The sequence below is a fragment of the Schistocerca serialis genome, chromosome 3 (genome assembly GCF_023864345.2).
Source record: "Schistocerca serialis cubense isolate TAMUIC-IGC-003099 chromosome 3, iqSchSeri2.2, whole genome shotgun sequence".
Lineage (NCBI taxonomy): Eukaryota > Metazoa > Arthropoda > Insecta > Orthoptera > Acrididae > Schistocerca > Schistocerca serialis.
Window position 1 is genome coordinate 142,073,371 of NC_064640.1, and position 14,869 is coordinate 142,088,239.

General features: G+C 46.0%; 1 protein-coding gene across 1 annotated transcript in view; it reads left to right on the forward strand.

Moving 5' to 3' along the window:
* LOC126470722 (vitellogenin-like) overlaps positions 1-14,869 on the forward strand; it is a 451,798-nt gene that overhangs the window by 192,759 nt on the left and 244,170 nt on the right. Inside the window, exons 12-13 of the mRNA XM_050098725.1 lie at positions 5,297-5,572; positions 14,133-14,440. Of these exons, the coding sequence (XP_049954682.1) occupies positions 5,297-5,572; positions 14,133-14,440 (584 nt within the window). The remainder of the gene's footprint in view (positions 1-5,296; positions 5,573-14,132; positions 14,441-14,869) is intronic.

Sequence of the window (14,869 nt, forward strand, 5' to 3'; positions counted from 1 at the left end):
CCACACACACAATTAAATCGGCACTGACGGGTGAGGCCCCATAAATCTGTTAACCACTGTTTATTAGATTGATGTGGCAGTTTCTTTAATCTGAAGAACTTGAATCTGGCTGCTGCCACATGAACTCGCGACTCGAAATACTCAGCAAGCTTGTTAACAACACCACATAGTCTAAAGCTTCTGGCTGGGATTCCGGGAACAACTTACAAAGTAGTCGATAGACTTTCACGCCTGCAGTGGAAATTAAATAAAGCTGCCGCTCAGTACCCGTGATTTTGTAGACTGTCATGTGCGCCTGCAACTGCGCGAAATATTCTCGCCATTCTTCTCTTGATGCCTCAAAAGCACGGAAGGGTGGTGCTGCCTGTGCTTGATCCTTTTGTGTTGGAGGATTAGCCGCTTGTTTGGCGATTGCTTCCACCAGACTTTGTATTTGCTGACTCTGTAACAAGATCAACTGTTGTAATTCGGCAGACATAGTGAACACAAATTAAACCAGCCCCCAAAATTTTATCGCTATAATTAGTATAACCAGAAACAAGTTGAACCAGCCCTGCACACGAGTTCGGAAGTCCTCGTCGCCAGTTTTGTGGCGGCGTTCGTAGGGACAAACAATTCGCTGTAGAAACGGCTTACGAAGTCACCGCCACACTTTTAATAGCGGGCCGACCGGTCCGCTGGAACAGTGAACAGAAAGATGAAAACCCAAACACTCTGATTAAATAAAAGTCGGTACTTATCTTTATTAACGAAGATACAGAAACACAGTAGTGAACTCCGTGTCTACAGAAATACGTCTAGTTCGAGTCGGAGCGGCTAGGTCAGCGTCGGCTGACGACAAACAACAACTCTGCTGCGATGAACACACAACCGACTAGCAAGTACACAATTCGGTGGCGAGTATACAACTGAGCGGCGAATACAGAACTGTCCTAGCGCTCGCGACTCCAGCGCTTAAGAAACCAGAAGCCAGCGGTGGCGCGCGCAGACTTGCGGCGATTTCCTGTCTCGCTGGCGCTGCTTATGCGGACGGCGTCCGGACTTTGATGCTGCCAACCTTTTGGCAGCGGGCTCGGGTGGCATTACTGGCTAGGATATAACAGATTCCTACAGAGTAGATTCTGGGTTTCCAGAGATGACATGATACGCGAGCAAAAAACATGTTCTAAAATTCTACAGTTGCCCTCACAGTATATACAGGGTGTTTCAAAAATGACCGGTATATTTGAAACGGCAATAAAAACTAAACGAGCAGCGATAGAAATACACCGTTTGTTGCAATATGCTTGGGAAACAGTACATTTTCAGGCAGACAAACTTTCGAAATTACAGTAGTTACAATTTTCAACAACAGATGGCGCTGCGGTCTGGGAAACTCTATAGTACGATATTTTCCACATATTCACCATGCGCAGCAATAATATGGCGTAGTCTCCGAATGAAATTACCCGAAACCTTTGACAACGTGTCTGGCGGAATGGCTTCACATGCAGATGAGATGTACTGCTTCAGCTGTTCAATTGTTTCTGGATTCTGGCGGTACACCTGGTCTTTCAAGTGTCCCCACAGGAAGAAGTCACAGGGGTTCGTGTCTGGCGAATAGGGAGGCCAATCCACGCCGCCTCCTGTATGTTTCGGATAGCCCAAAGCAATCACACGATCATCGAAATATTCATTCAGGAAATTAAAGACGTCGGCCGTGCGATGTGGCCGGGCACCATCTTGCATAAACCACGAGGTGTTCGCAGTGTCGTCTAAGGCAGTTTGTACCGCCACAAATTCACGAAGAATGTCCAGATAGCGTAATGCAGTAATCGTTTCGGACCTGAAAAATGGGCCAATGATTCCTTTGGAAGAAATGGCGGCCCAGACCAGTACTTTTTGAGGATGCAGGGACGATGGGACTGCAACATGGGGCTTTTCGGTTCCCCATATGCGCCAGTTCTGTTTATTGACGAAGCCGTCCAGGTAAAAGTAAGCTTCGTCAGTAAACCAAATGCTGCCCACATGCATATCGCCGTCATCAATCCTGTGCACTATATCGTTAGCGAATGTCTCTCGTGCAGCAATGGTAGCGGCGCTGAGGGGTTGCCGCGTTTGAATTTTGTATGGATAGAAGTGTAAACTCTGGCGCATGAGACGATACGTGGACGTTGGCGTCATTTGGACCGCAGCTACAACACGGCGAACGGAAACCCGAGGCCGCTGTTGGATCACCTGCTGCACTAGCTGCGCGTTGCCCTCTGTGGTTGCCGTACGCGGTCGCCCTACCTTTCCAGCACATTCATCCGTCACGTTCCCAGTCCGCTGAAATTTTTCAAACAGATCCTTTATTGTATCGCTTTGCGGTCCTTTGGTTACATTAAATCTCCGTTGAAAACTTCGTCTTGTTGCAACAACACTGTGTTCTAGGCGGTGGAATTCCAACACCAGAAAAATCCTCTGTTCTAAGGAATAAACCATGTTGTCTACAGCACACTTGCACGTTGTGAACAGCACACGCTTACAGCAGAAAGACGACGTACAGAATGGCGCACCCACAGACTGCGTTGTCTTCTATATCTTTCACATCACTTGCAGCGCCATCTGTTGTTGAAAATTGTAACTACTGTAATTTCGAAAGTTTGTCCGCCTGAAAATGTACTGTTGTCCCAAGCATATTGCAACAAACGGTGTATTTCTATCGCTGCTCGTTTAGTTTTTATTGCCGTTTCAAATATACCGGTCATTTTTGAAACACCCTGTATGTAACGCAGGCAATGAAATTGCTGCTAACGTAGAACCTTTTCTCCTGGCGGATCACACTCGCGCAGTGATACATGAACGCGCGAGGTTTTATAACATGTGTACAGACCTCCGATTAGTCAGTCTGTATTTGTCTGCACCAGTCTGTACCTGTCTACATTTGCCTGTACCAGTCTATAGTCAAGTTTCAGTCTGCACCTAATAAAATTACCGTATTCCTGTACATAGCCATGAAGATAAATGTATTGACACTTTTGTCAAGTATCAGAGATATATGTGAGAATCAGATTAAAGTACCAATACCAAAGGAACTTCAGATTGTCAATTGTAAATAGCATCCAGAACCAAGTTAAGTAATTTTCATGCTTGTTATTATTTTAATAAATGTGTGTGAAAATTAATCAAGTTCTGTTTAAAGTTGGTCATCGTCAATCTGCTACTCTAAGCGTGCAAGTGGAATTTCTATCGTCTGACCTAACGGCAGAAGATAAACACGCCACGATTGTTGACACTTGCCTGCTTCATTAGAGCGACAAGTCAAATAATCTGATGGTGTGTGTACTGAAGGTCTTACCGTATGCACACCACAAATAAGCTACCACAAGAACTCAAAAATCTTAGCAGTAGCCCAAACACTTTTAAGTCTAGGCTGAAGAGTTTCCTCATGGCTCACTCCTTCTATTCTGTCGAGGAGGTCCTGGAAGAGCTGAAAAATTAAGCAAATTCCAGTGTTACATTGTTGATTTCTTTATTTAAACCTACGAATTGTAGCCTGAATATGTTTCTTATATTTCATTTTATCTGTTTCTACTATCGTGTTATAATTTCATGTATTGACTCGTTCCATGACCATGGAGACTTCTCCTTAATTTGGTCCCATGGAACAATAAATAAATAAATAAATAAAAACAGATCGATGTCAGAGATATAGGTTGAAACGGTACAGTAGTTTGCGCTCTATAAGCAGCAGGATTTGCTGCTCGCTCGCACAGGGAAAGAGAAACAGAGGCGGCTCCGTAGCCAATTTTATTACACGACGCGGCCAGCCGCGGGTGCAACAGAACCCATGTGGACGGGTGGAAAGAAATGTGTCAGGCTTCATAATACGTATTTATATGTGTCGTGTATTATGCATTTCTTGTACGTGAATGTGAATCTGCACATGAACTTTCCTAATCCTCCTCACGTCTTTCCGTAAAGCGTGGCCAAATCTTTGTTGGGAAGTAGTTCTGTAGTATAGTAGTGCCAACCTTACTCCTGGGTAGGGGATCAGAGAGACACCACAGGCAGGTAAAAGTCAAAGACTTTCCAGTGTCACAAGATTTGGGGTGGAGAGGTTGGTCACGGCCAAGTGGTTCGACCACCCCCTCCAACGGGGCCCAGGAAGACCTCCAGGTGCCCGCCATATTCTAGGAGTGTTACAGAAGACGGATAAGTGAGCAGACATGCCCTCAGTGCGTCTGTCTCAATGTTTAAGCATGGAAGAGAGGTATTTGAATATTTGTACTAATTCTTTTATTTCCAGCTTCGGATTGTGTAAGGAAATGAACGTTCTCGTTTAATTTCGGAAATTTGACCTCCTGTGTTAATGCATCTGGTCCCCAGTTTGCCTGTTATCCTCCTCACGTAGTGGATGTCCTATGTAAAATATTGGGATGCTTTGGTGGTATACATTTGGCCAACGCAATTCCGTCTTGCCTGTAGAAAAGTGCGTGCATATTGGTATATAATATTCCCGAGCTATAAGTTGTAAAATTGTAATATCTGTAAACTGGAACAATTGCTGCAACCGCTGTAAAATCGAGTGATAATATTTAAAAGAAATACGTAATCAATTGTCGTCAATCTTTAACACACCTTAAAAATCACAAAGAAGTCAAGTTAAAGGAATTGATTTAAAATCAAAGATATAGAATGCAGGGACCCACACATCAGCGTGTGAGCCCTCCAGCCCCTTGCCTAGTACCGTACAGAAAGGGCACGCTCTCTAGGTAGCGCTCTCAAGCTCCCCTCCCCAGTTATGCTTAAAAATGGCTTAAATGGCTCTGAGCACTATGGGACTCAACTGCTGTGGTCATAAGTCCCCTAAAACTTAGAACTACTTAAACCTAACTAACCTAAGGACATCACACACATCCATGCCCGAGGCAGGATTCGAACCTGCGACCGTAGCGGTCGTGCGGTTCCAGACTGGAGCGCCTTTAACCGCTCGGCCACTCCGGCCGGCTCCCAGTTATGCGTTGCGCAGTTTTTCATTCAGGGCTTGACGACATCAACTTTCATCTGGCGTCCCTAGGCAAGGAGGTTAGACGTTAAACTTTCAAGGTCTATAGTTTTGCGCATCTGCTCGACGACCCTTCTTGAAAACTGGGACTACCTGTGCTCTTTTCCAATCATTTGGAGCCTTCCGTTCCTCTAGAGACTTGCGGTACACGGCTGTTAGAAGGGGGGCAAGATGCAGTTGAAATGGAGCAAAGAGTGGAGAACGAAGGGGATGTCCAGGTTCCCTGGGACTGAAATACGCCAATGGCGTCTTTTGTGGTGTGCGTAGGAACTGGTCCGCTCGAAGGCGGTGCAGGAGGACGAGCCGCTGAAGGTGTCGGCGGTGCTGGCGTTCTCGCAGCTGGTGCGCGTCGCGTGCGCAGACGAGGCTGCCCGGCGCGCCAGGTTCCCGCCAGAGGCGATGCGCGACGCGTGTTCTCCGGCGCAGGCCGCGCGCTTCCTTCCCTGGCTGGCGCGCCAGGCCCACAGGGAGCCCGCCCTGCGCACTGTCTACTTCGCCGCGCTCGGCAACACCGGCTCCTTCGCCGCCGTGCCCTCGCTCAAGGTAAGCGCGTACTACGTAGGCTAGGTCGTCCTCACGCGGGACGTGTTTCTCAACGTGAAACACGCCGAAAATCGTGCACGCCTTGAATGGGTCTGGTACACCTTTTATGTGATTTGCGATATGAGAGCTCTCAGGGCATTCTGTTGCAGTCACTAACTCCAGTGCAATGCGTTTTACCTTTTCATACATGCGAGAAAGTGGCTTGGCACGGCAGTGGTTATTGTGGTACTTGGTAGTTTCAACATTATACAAATACTGCCCTTTTGCTGTGTCTCGTAAGGGGGGTAGAACTTCAAACGGGCCAACTTGGAGCAGGAGAGGCACCACAGGACATTTCAATTTCCAGTGTCTATACTTTTACAAATAAATTCATAAAACTTTGTCAGATTGACCAGGAAGGATTCAAAATTCACACTCATAGCAGTGGAAGTTCTAAAACATAACGAAGTAGTTTTTTTCACCTGTGAAATTTCATCATTTTTTTCACTTACTAATGGTAGCATTTGTTGCTATAGGTGCACTTTTCTTCATAAGTAAGAGAGATTCTTCGATGAATTTTGCACAGCATACAAACCATACTTAAAGGTGTATGAAACTCTAGAATTTTCCAAATCTATTAAAAACTGTGTTAAAAATTGAGGTAATTAACTATAAAATTTGAGTTTTTTCTAAACATGAAGTTTAAAATATAACATTTCATTAGTTTTTTCATAAATTAAATAAATTCTAGAGTTTCCTACACCTGTGAGTATGGTATGTATGCTGTGCAAAATTCATCGAAGAATCTCTCTAGTTTATGAAGAAAAGTGTACCTATAGCAACAAATGCAGCCATTAGTAAGTGAAAAAATGATGAAATTTCGCACGTAAAAAATTTATTTTGTTATGTTTTCGAACTTCCACTGCAATGGGTGTGAATCCTGAATCCTTCCTGGTGATGCTGACAAAGTTTTATGAATTTATTTGTAAGAGTATAGACAGTGGAAATTAAAATGTCCTGAGATGCCTCTCCTGCTCCAAGTCGGCCCGTTTGACGTCCTACCCCCCTTAAAACGTACATTTACTCCCTTGTCTTCATGCCAGCCACGTTGTTCTGTCTCTCGTATACACTGTACTGAACTGTAAGGGAATCAGCGAGTAATGTACAAGCAGTTTTGTAATTCAGTAAACGGTGTCCCCTGAAACATTCACAAATTGAAATTCACTCCTGAATGGTGAGTGCTATCATTTCTACATATCAACAACTATTCCATAATATACACTGCTTGGCAACTGCTAATGATCAACTGACACTTGCTAAGGAACAACTGCCAATTGCTACACAACAACTGACAATTGTTACGAAACACCTGACCAAAGATAATAAAAGGAAATGCAGAGGATGGGACACATTAACTGTAGTGAAGACTGGGCATAAATGCTCTGTATACATTCGACAGTCGGTGCAGTACAGTGTTTGACAAAAGTTGTTTTGGAACCGATAAGTGCGACATTCCACGAGGTATGGCAACATGTCTGCAAGACATCATTTGAGTTCTTCCGATCGTGGACGAACATTTGGATGGCTCTAAGGGAGTCAAAGTTTCACTACTGTGGCCATGTAATAGGTGTGGCCAAAAGTGTCATCTCACGATCAAAAAAGGCCAATGAAGGTGGAAATTCTATGGAGAAGGATGCTGGCGATCGTAGATGGACTACCACGCCGCAAGAGGATCAATATGTGGCCCTTGGGGAGAAAAGGAACGGATATCTCACTGTCAAGCAGATCGCTGCTGTCCTTGCAGTCCTGCCAGAATCATTTTGCAACGATTAAACCAGGCTGGTTTTTATGCTGAGAAGCTTTTTAAATGCATCCCACTTCAACCACGTCATCTTCGAGAAAGAATTTTGTTGTAGCGAGCATAATGGTTGGGGTTAGCTATAGTGGTCCAGAGAGATGTTCTCTGACGGATCCCACTTCAGTGTGGCAGATGATTCTAGCCACCAGTTAGTGTGGAGAGAGATGGGAGCACGTTACACACCACAAAATATTAATGAACCTCATCGATATGGCCTAGGTGCTATGCATGGTGTGGGTACACTATTGCATATCTTTGCGTGGGGTACCATTTCAGGACAGCGGTCTTGCAGGGGGATTATTCTCGACCATATCTATCTGTTTAGCGGTCCTGTTGGTCCCGACTTTCTGTTTATGAACGACAGTGCTCCCCCACACAAAGCTGCTGAATTGTCAGACACACAGGAAAGTGAAGATACTTAATGTGTGGAATGGCCTGAATACTCACCGGACCTAAATCCTATAGTGCATGCATGACAGTCTTTGTGGACGTATTTCTAAACCAACATCCTCTTCCCGAACTGTACAGGAACTGAAAACCTCCTTGAGAGAGGAGTGGGACAATATCCCCCAAGAACTCCTCAACAGTTTGGTAGCCTTCATGAATAATAGGCGCCAAATGTGCAATAGCGCCTGAGGAGAGCATATTCCTTACTGAAAGTTCGATATCGATCTTTTGTAATGGAAATATGACCTGTGTCAAAAAAGAACGTTGTTTATGTCTGTTATCCTGCTTTCTCGTGTGGTGAAGTATGTACCAATTTTCTTCATAAATATACCACTCCTCCTCTATTATGTATGTACTGTTTCATGTCATCCATCATCGATTATTCCTGTCCAACAATACATGTGTTTCTTAGTAGTTGTCAAGCAGTGTAAGTCTATTAAATTGATATGAAAACTCAGAAGCATTTAGAAAACATGGAGGCATACCAAAAAGTATTTGCTGAAAGCAGGAATCCAACCTGCAGCATTTCCGTAATACGAAAAACACCAAACAAGAAAAGCCATCCCGTGTCATCTTATTACAATAAAACGTTCCAAAACGACACATTTTCCACAGATCCTCAATGTGCTAAGAGGTTTAAAAGACCAACAGGGTGAACCTGAGTTTCACCAACATTGTTGTACAGGAATTTTTATGAGTATTGTGGTATAACACTCATTGTCTCTGGTGGTTCGTTACATAATAATAACAAGGCCCCGGGAGTAGACAACATCCCATTAGAACTACTGACAGCCTTGGGAGAGCCAGTCCTGACGAAACTCTACCATCTGGTGAGCAAGATGTATGAAACAAGCGAAATACCCTCAGACTTCAATAAGAGTATAATAATTCCAATCCCAAAGAAAGCAGGTGTTGACAAATGTGAAAATTACCAAACTATCAGTTTAATAAGTCACGGCTGCAAAATACACTCCTGGAAATGGAAAAAAGAACACATTGACACCGGTGTGTCAGACCCACCATACTTGCTCCGGACACTGCGAGAGGGCTGTACAAGCAATGATCACACGCACGGCACAGCGGACACACCAGGAACCGCGGTGTTGGCCGTCGAATGGCGCTAGCTGCGCAGCATTTGTGCACCGCCGCCGTCAGTGTCAGCCAGTTTGCCGCGGCATACGGAGCGCCATCGCAGTCTTTAACACTGGTAGCATGCCGCGACAGCGTGGACGTGAACCGTATGTGCAGTTGGCGGACTTTGAGCGAGGGCGTATAGTGGGCATGTGGGAGGCCGGGTGGACGTACCGCCGAATTGCTCAACACGTGGGGCGTGAGGTCTCCACAGTACATCGATGTTGTCGCCAGTGGTCGGCGGAAGGTGCACGTGCCCGTCGACCTGGGATCGGACCGCAGCGACGCACGGATGCACGCCAAGACCGTAGGATCCTACACAGTGCCGTAGGGGACCGCACCGCCACTTCCCAGCAAATTAGGGACACTGTTGCTCCTGGGGTATCGGCGAGAACCATTCGCAACCGTCTCCATGAAGCTGGGCTACGGTCCCGCACACCGTTAGGCCGTTTTCCGCTCACGCCCCAACATCGTGCAGCCCGCCTCCAGTGGTGTCGCGACAGGCGTGAATGGAGGGACGAATGGAGACGTGTCGTCTTCAGCGATGAGAGTCGCTTCTGCCTTGGTGCCAATGATGGTCGTATGCGTGTTTGGCGCCGTGCAGGTGAGCGCCACAATCAGGACTGCATACGACCGAGGCACACAGGGCCAACACCCGGCATCATTGTGTGGGGAGCGATCTCCTACACTGGCCGTACACCACTGGTGATCGTCGAGGGGACACTGAATAGTGCACGGTACATCCAAACCGTCATCGAACCCATCGTTCTACCATTCCTAGACTGGCAAGGGAACTTCCTGTTCCAACAGGACAATGCACGTCCGCATGTATCCCGTGCCACCCAACGTGCTCTAGAAGGTGTAAGTCAACTACCCTGGCCAGCAAGATCTCCGGATCTGTCCCCCATTGAGCATGTTTGGGACTGGATGAAGCGTCGTCTCACGCGGTCTGCACGTCCAGCACGAACGCTGGTCCAACTGAGGCGCCAGGTGGAAATGGCATGGCAAGCCGTTCCACAGGACTACATCCAGCATCTCTACGATCGTCTCCATGGGAGAATAGCAGCCTGCATTGCTGCGAAAGGTGGATATACACTGTACTAGTGCCGACATTGAGCATGCTCTGTTGCCTGTGTCTGTGTGCCTGTGGTTCTGTCAGTGTGATCATGTGATGTATCTGACCCCAGGAATGTGTCAATAAAGTTTCCCCTTCCTGGGACAATGAATTCACGGTGTTCTTATTTCAATTTCCAGGAGTGTACTAACGCGGATTCTTTACAGACGAATGGAAAAACTAGTAGAAGCCGACCTCGGGGAAGATCAGTTTAGATTCCGTAGAAATGTTGGAACACATGAGGCAATACTGACCCTACGACTTATCTTAGAAGCTAGATTAAGGAAAGGCAAACCTACGTTTCTAGCATTTGTAGACTTAGAGAAAGCTTTTGACAATGTTGACTGGAATACGCTCTTTCAAATTCTAAAGGTGGCAGGGGTAAAATCCAGGGAGCGAAAGGCTATTTACAATTTGTACAGAAATCAGATGGCAGTTATAAGAGTCGAGGGACATGAAAAGGAAGCAGTGGTTGGGAAGGGAGTGAGACAGGGTTGTAGCCTCTCCCCGATGCTATTCAATCTGTATATTGAACAAGCAGTGAAGGAAACAAAAGAAAAATTCGGAGTAGGTATTAAATTCATGGAGAAGAAATAAAAACTTTGAGGTTCGCCGATGACATTGTAATTCTGTCAGAGACACCAAAGGACTTGGAAGAGCAGTTGAATGGAATGTATAGTGTCTTGAAAGGAGGATATAAGATGAACATCAACAAAAGCAAAACAAGGATAATGGAATGTAGTCTAATTAAGTCGGGTGATGCTGAGGGAATTAGATTAGGAAATGAGGCACTTAAAGTAGTAATGGAGTTTTGCCATTTGGGGAGCAAAATAACTGATGATGGTCGAAGTAGAGAGGATATAAAATGTAGACTGGCAATGGCAAGGAAAGCGTTTCTGAAGAAGAGAAATTTATTAACATCGAGTATAGATTTAAGTGTCAGGAAGTCATTTCTGAAAGTATTTGTATGGAGTGTAGCCATGTATAGAAGTGAAACATGGACGATAACTAGTTTGGACAAGGAGAGAATAGAAGCTTTCGAAATGTGGTGCTACAGAAGAATGCTGAAGATTAGATGGGTAGATCACATAACTAATGAGGAGGTATTGAATACAATTGGGGAGAAGAGAAGTTTGTGGCACAACTTGACTAGAAGAAGGGATCGGTTGGTAGGACATGTGTTGAGGCATCAAGGGATCACCAATGTAGTATTGGAGGGCAGCGTGGAGGTTAAAAATCATAGAGGGAGACCAAGAAATGAATACACTAAGCAGATTCAGAAGCATGTAGGTTGCAGTAGGTACTGGGAGATGAAGAAGCTTGCACAGGATAGAGTAGCATGGAGAACTGCATCAAACCAGTCTCAGGACTGAAGATCACAACAACAATAACAACAACATAATTATTATTTATTCAGTGAGTTACCTTCATTTATGTAAAATTCCTACACAACAGTGAAAAAGTCTGAAAATTGTAATCACCAAAATGTACAGCACATAACGAAGAGAAATGCAAACACTCTGAGATGCAAAAGTAGTGTGATGTTAGTGCCATCACTCTCGGAACAGCTCAGCATAGCACTGTTCTTTTGCTCTTCACTCGCATTCAGTGAACCCATATGGAAGGCACACATCAGCTAACCATTCATCGGTATAGCTTTCTGTACCACTGCGTATCAGTGTTAACACACAACAAAAACACAGCTGCTAAAACGAGACAAAAATGGGCAGTATTCTATACAAGGGTGAAGACTAAAGTGACAGCTACTGTTGTTATCAACAAATATCATGATGGAATGGAACCAGTTTATTTCCAAACAAGACACGATGCGTACCATCGACACATATTCTGTTCTGCAGTTATTGTCAGTGCACATGAGATACAAACCTAAGTGGGTGTAAGAAATCAAACGAAAAGGAGATACTTCATAATGAGTCATTGGAAGCCAACAGTCCCTTGTGCCAAAATACTCATAAAGTATCGCTGAACAATCTTTGAAATGTTGTCATTGGATTTAGTGTCCACTCTGTATATTCGTAGCTCATAGGTTATACAAGGGATATTTGGAAAGCACATTCCAGTCGTCCTCGAAATTGAAGCCACTGTGAAAATCAAAAATGGTTTATTTGGAACAGTTAGCTGCCACACCTTCCAGCTATGTCTCTACATAACCGCCGCTCCAACTTGGACGTTGGTCGTAGTGTTGTACCAACTTTCCAATATCCTCATCACATCTGCGGTCTCTGCCAGTTCTTTGTGCTGGTCTATAGCTCATTGTCTGGGGCAAAATATTGTCTTCATAGCCAGAGATTGATGTAAGGATAGCTGAAACTCAGGGGGAACCAATTATGGGCTGTATTGTGGGTGATCAAACACTTCCCATCGAAAACACTGCAGGAGCATACACATTGCATCTGCAGAGTGCTGCCAAGAATTGTTACGAAGAAGGGAATGCATGACAGTTACGTTACGTGGGCTGCATGACACCAGGAGAAATCTTTCACCAGGCCTTCATATTTGTTGGGAGCCCTAGTTTTTAGGCACCTTTACGTGTTGCTGTGCAGTCAGGTCTGAAAAGGGCGACGTGATGCGATCAACGGGTATACTAGCCCGCCCGGTTGGCAGTGCCATCTAACGCACCGCTTTCCGGGCGTGAAGGAGCGCCGGTCCCCGGCACGAATCCGCCTGGCGGATTTGTGTCGAGGTCCGGTGAACCGGCCAGTCTGTGGATGGTTTTTCGGCGGTTTTCCATCTACTTAGGCGAATGCGGGCTGGTTCCCCTTATTCCGCCTCAGCTACACTATGTGGGCGATTGCTGCGCAAACAAATTCTCCATGTACGCGTTGTTGTTGTTGTTGTTGTTGTTGTTTTGGTCTTCAGTCCTGAGACTGGTGTGATGCAGCTCTCTATGCTACTCTATCCTGTGCAAGCTTCTTCAACTCCCAGCACCTACTGCAACCTACATGCTTCTGAATCTGCTTAGTGTATTCATCTCTTGGTCTCCCTCTATCATTTTTACCCTCCATGCTGCCCTCCAATGCTAAATTTGTGATCCCTTGATGCCTCAGAACATGTCCTACCAACCGGTCCCTTCTTCTTGTCAAGTTGTGCTACAAACTCCTCCCCAATTCTATTCAATACCTCCTCATTAGTTATGTGATCTACCCATCTAATGTTCATCATTCTTCTGTAGCACCACATTTCGAAAGCTTCTATTCTCTTCTTGTCCAAACTAGTTATCGTCCATGTTTCACTTCTATACATGGCTACACTCCATACAAATACTTTAAGAAACGACTTCCTGACACTTAAATCTATACTCGATGCTAACAAATTTCTCTTCTTCAGAAACGCTTTCTTTGCAACTGCCAGTCTACATTTTATATCCTCTCTACTTCGACCATCATCAGTTATTTTGCTCCCCAAATAGCAAAACTGCTTTACTACTTTAAGTGTCTCATTTCCTAATCTAATTCCCTCAGCATCACCCGATTTCATTCGACTATATTCCATTATGGGCGTTTTGCTTTTGTTGATGTTCATCTTATATCCTCCTTTTACACGTACACCACCATTACTCTAGCACGCAAACATAGGGGTTATACTCGTCTGGTGTGAGACGTTCCCTGGGGGGGGGGGGGGGGGGGGGGGGGTCCACCGGGGGCCGAACCGTACAATAACCCTGGGTTCGGTGTGGCGCGGCGGAGGGGTGAAGTGGACTGCGATAGTCGTCGTGGGGTTGCAGACCACTGCGGCATGAGACACTGTCGAACACATCTGTGCAAAGCTTCATCGGATTTTCACTTTGGTTTCCATTTCGTGTCCAACTGGAATTTTGTGGGCCACATTCCACTGCACGACGCAAAAATGGGATGCATTTGATTCTACCTTTCACACTTTGGAATGCACTGCATCATGAAATTCCACCTTGTGACGTCACAAAACTCGTCAGCTCCACGTTCGGTTTCACGTCCCGCGTGAGGATAGGTGGTGGGAAGGAGAGTGGTAAGAGTGAGTGGGGCGGTGGACAGGCGGCGGCGCTGAATGGCTCGCTGGCGGCGCACGAGCGCGCGGCGGCGCTGCTGTCGCTGCGCCAGGTGGCGCTGCGCCGGCCCGAGGCGGTCTCGCAGCTGCTGCTGGTGGTGTTCCGGGACTACGCGCAGCCGCTGCCCGTGCGCCTGGCGGCCGGCACGCTGCTGCTCTTCACGCGGCCCGGGCCCGCGCTCTGGCACCGCATCGCCACCGCCACCTGGTTCGAGCCCAGCCCCGCCGTCGTCGCCTTCGTCTGGACCACTCTCAGCTCGCTCGCCTCTTCCGACGACCCGGTCACCAGAGACATGTAAGTGCACGACTGGTACCTTCAGTTTAACACGGTTCGTTAACAAATGTGCAAGTCAAAATGATCACAGCATCAAAGAATGCACACTTTCTTGGTCTCTTTTACTGACCTTCTTCAGTTAGCAGCAGAGTGGCAGCATTGCCAAGAAGAACACCTGCACATATGTACTTGCACATCAAAAAGATTTCAGTGTCATCTCTCCAAAAGACGTAGATACTATAGATGATCTACAGGATGTGGGTCTGTGATTTTGGCCTTTTCAAATTTGCCAAGAATATTTCTGTCACTATCATAGGCTAGGATGTAATCTTCCATCGACATATGTCTGACAGCCCCAATATTCTGGGCAAGTTTGGTAACACACAAGCGAGAAGCAACACATTTTTAACATGGATGTCATGTCATTTGGCACCCCTCCCCCACTTTCAA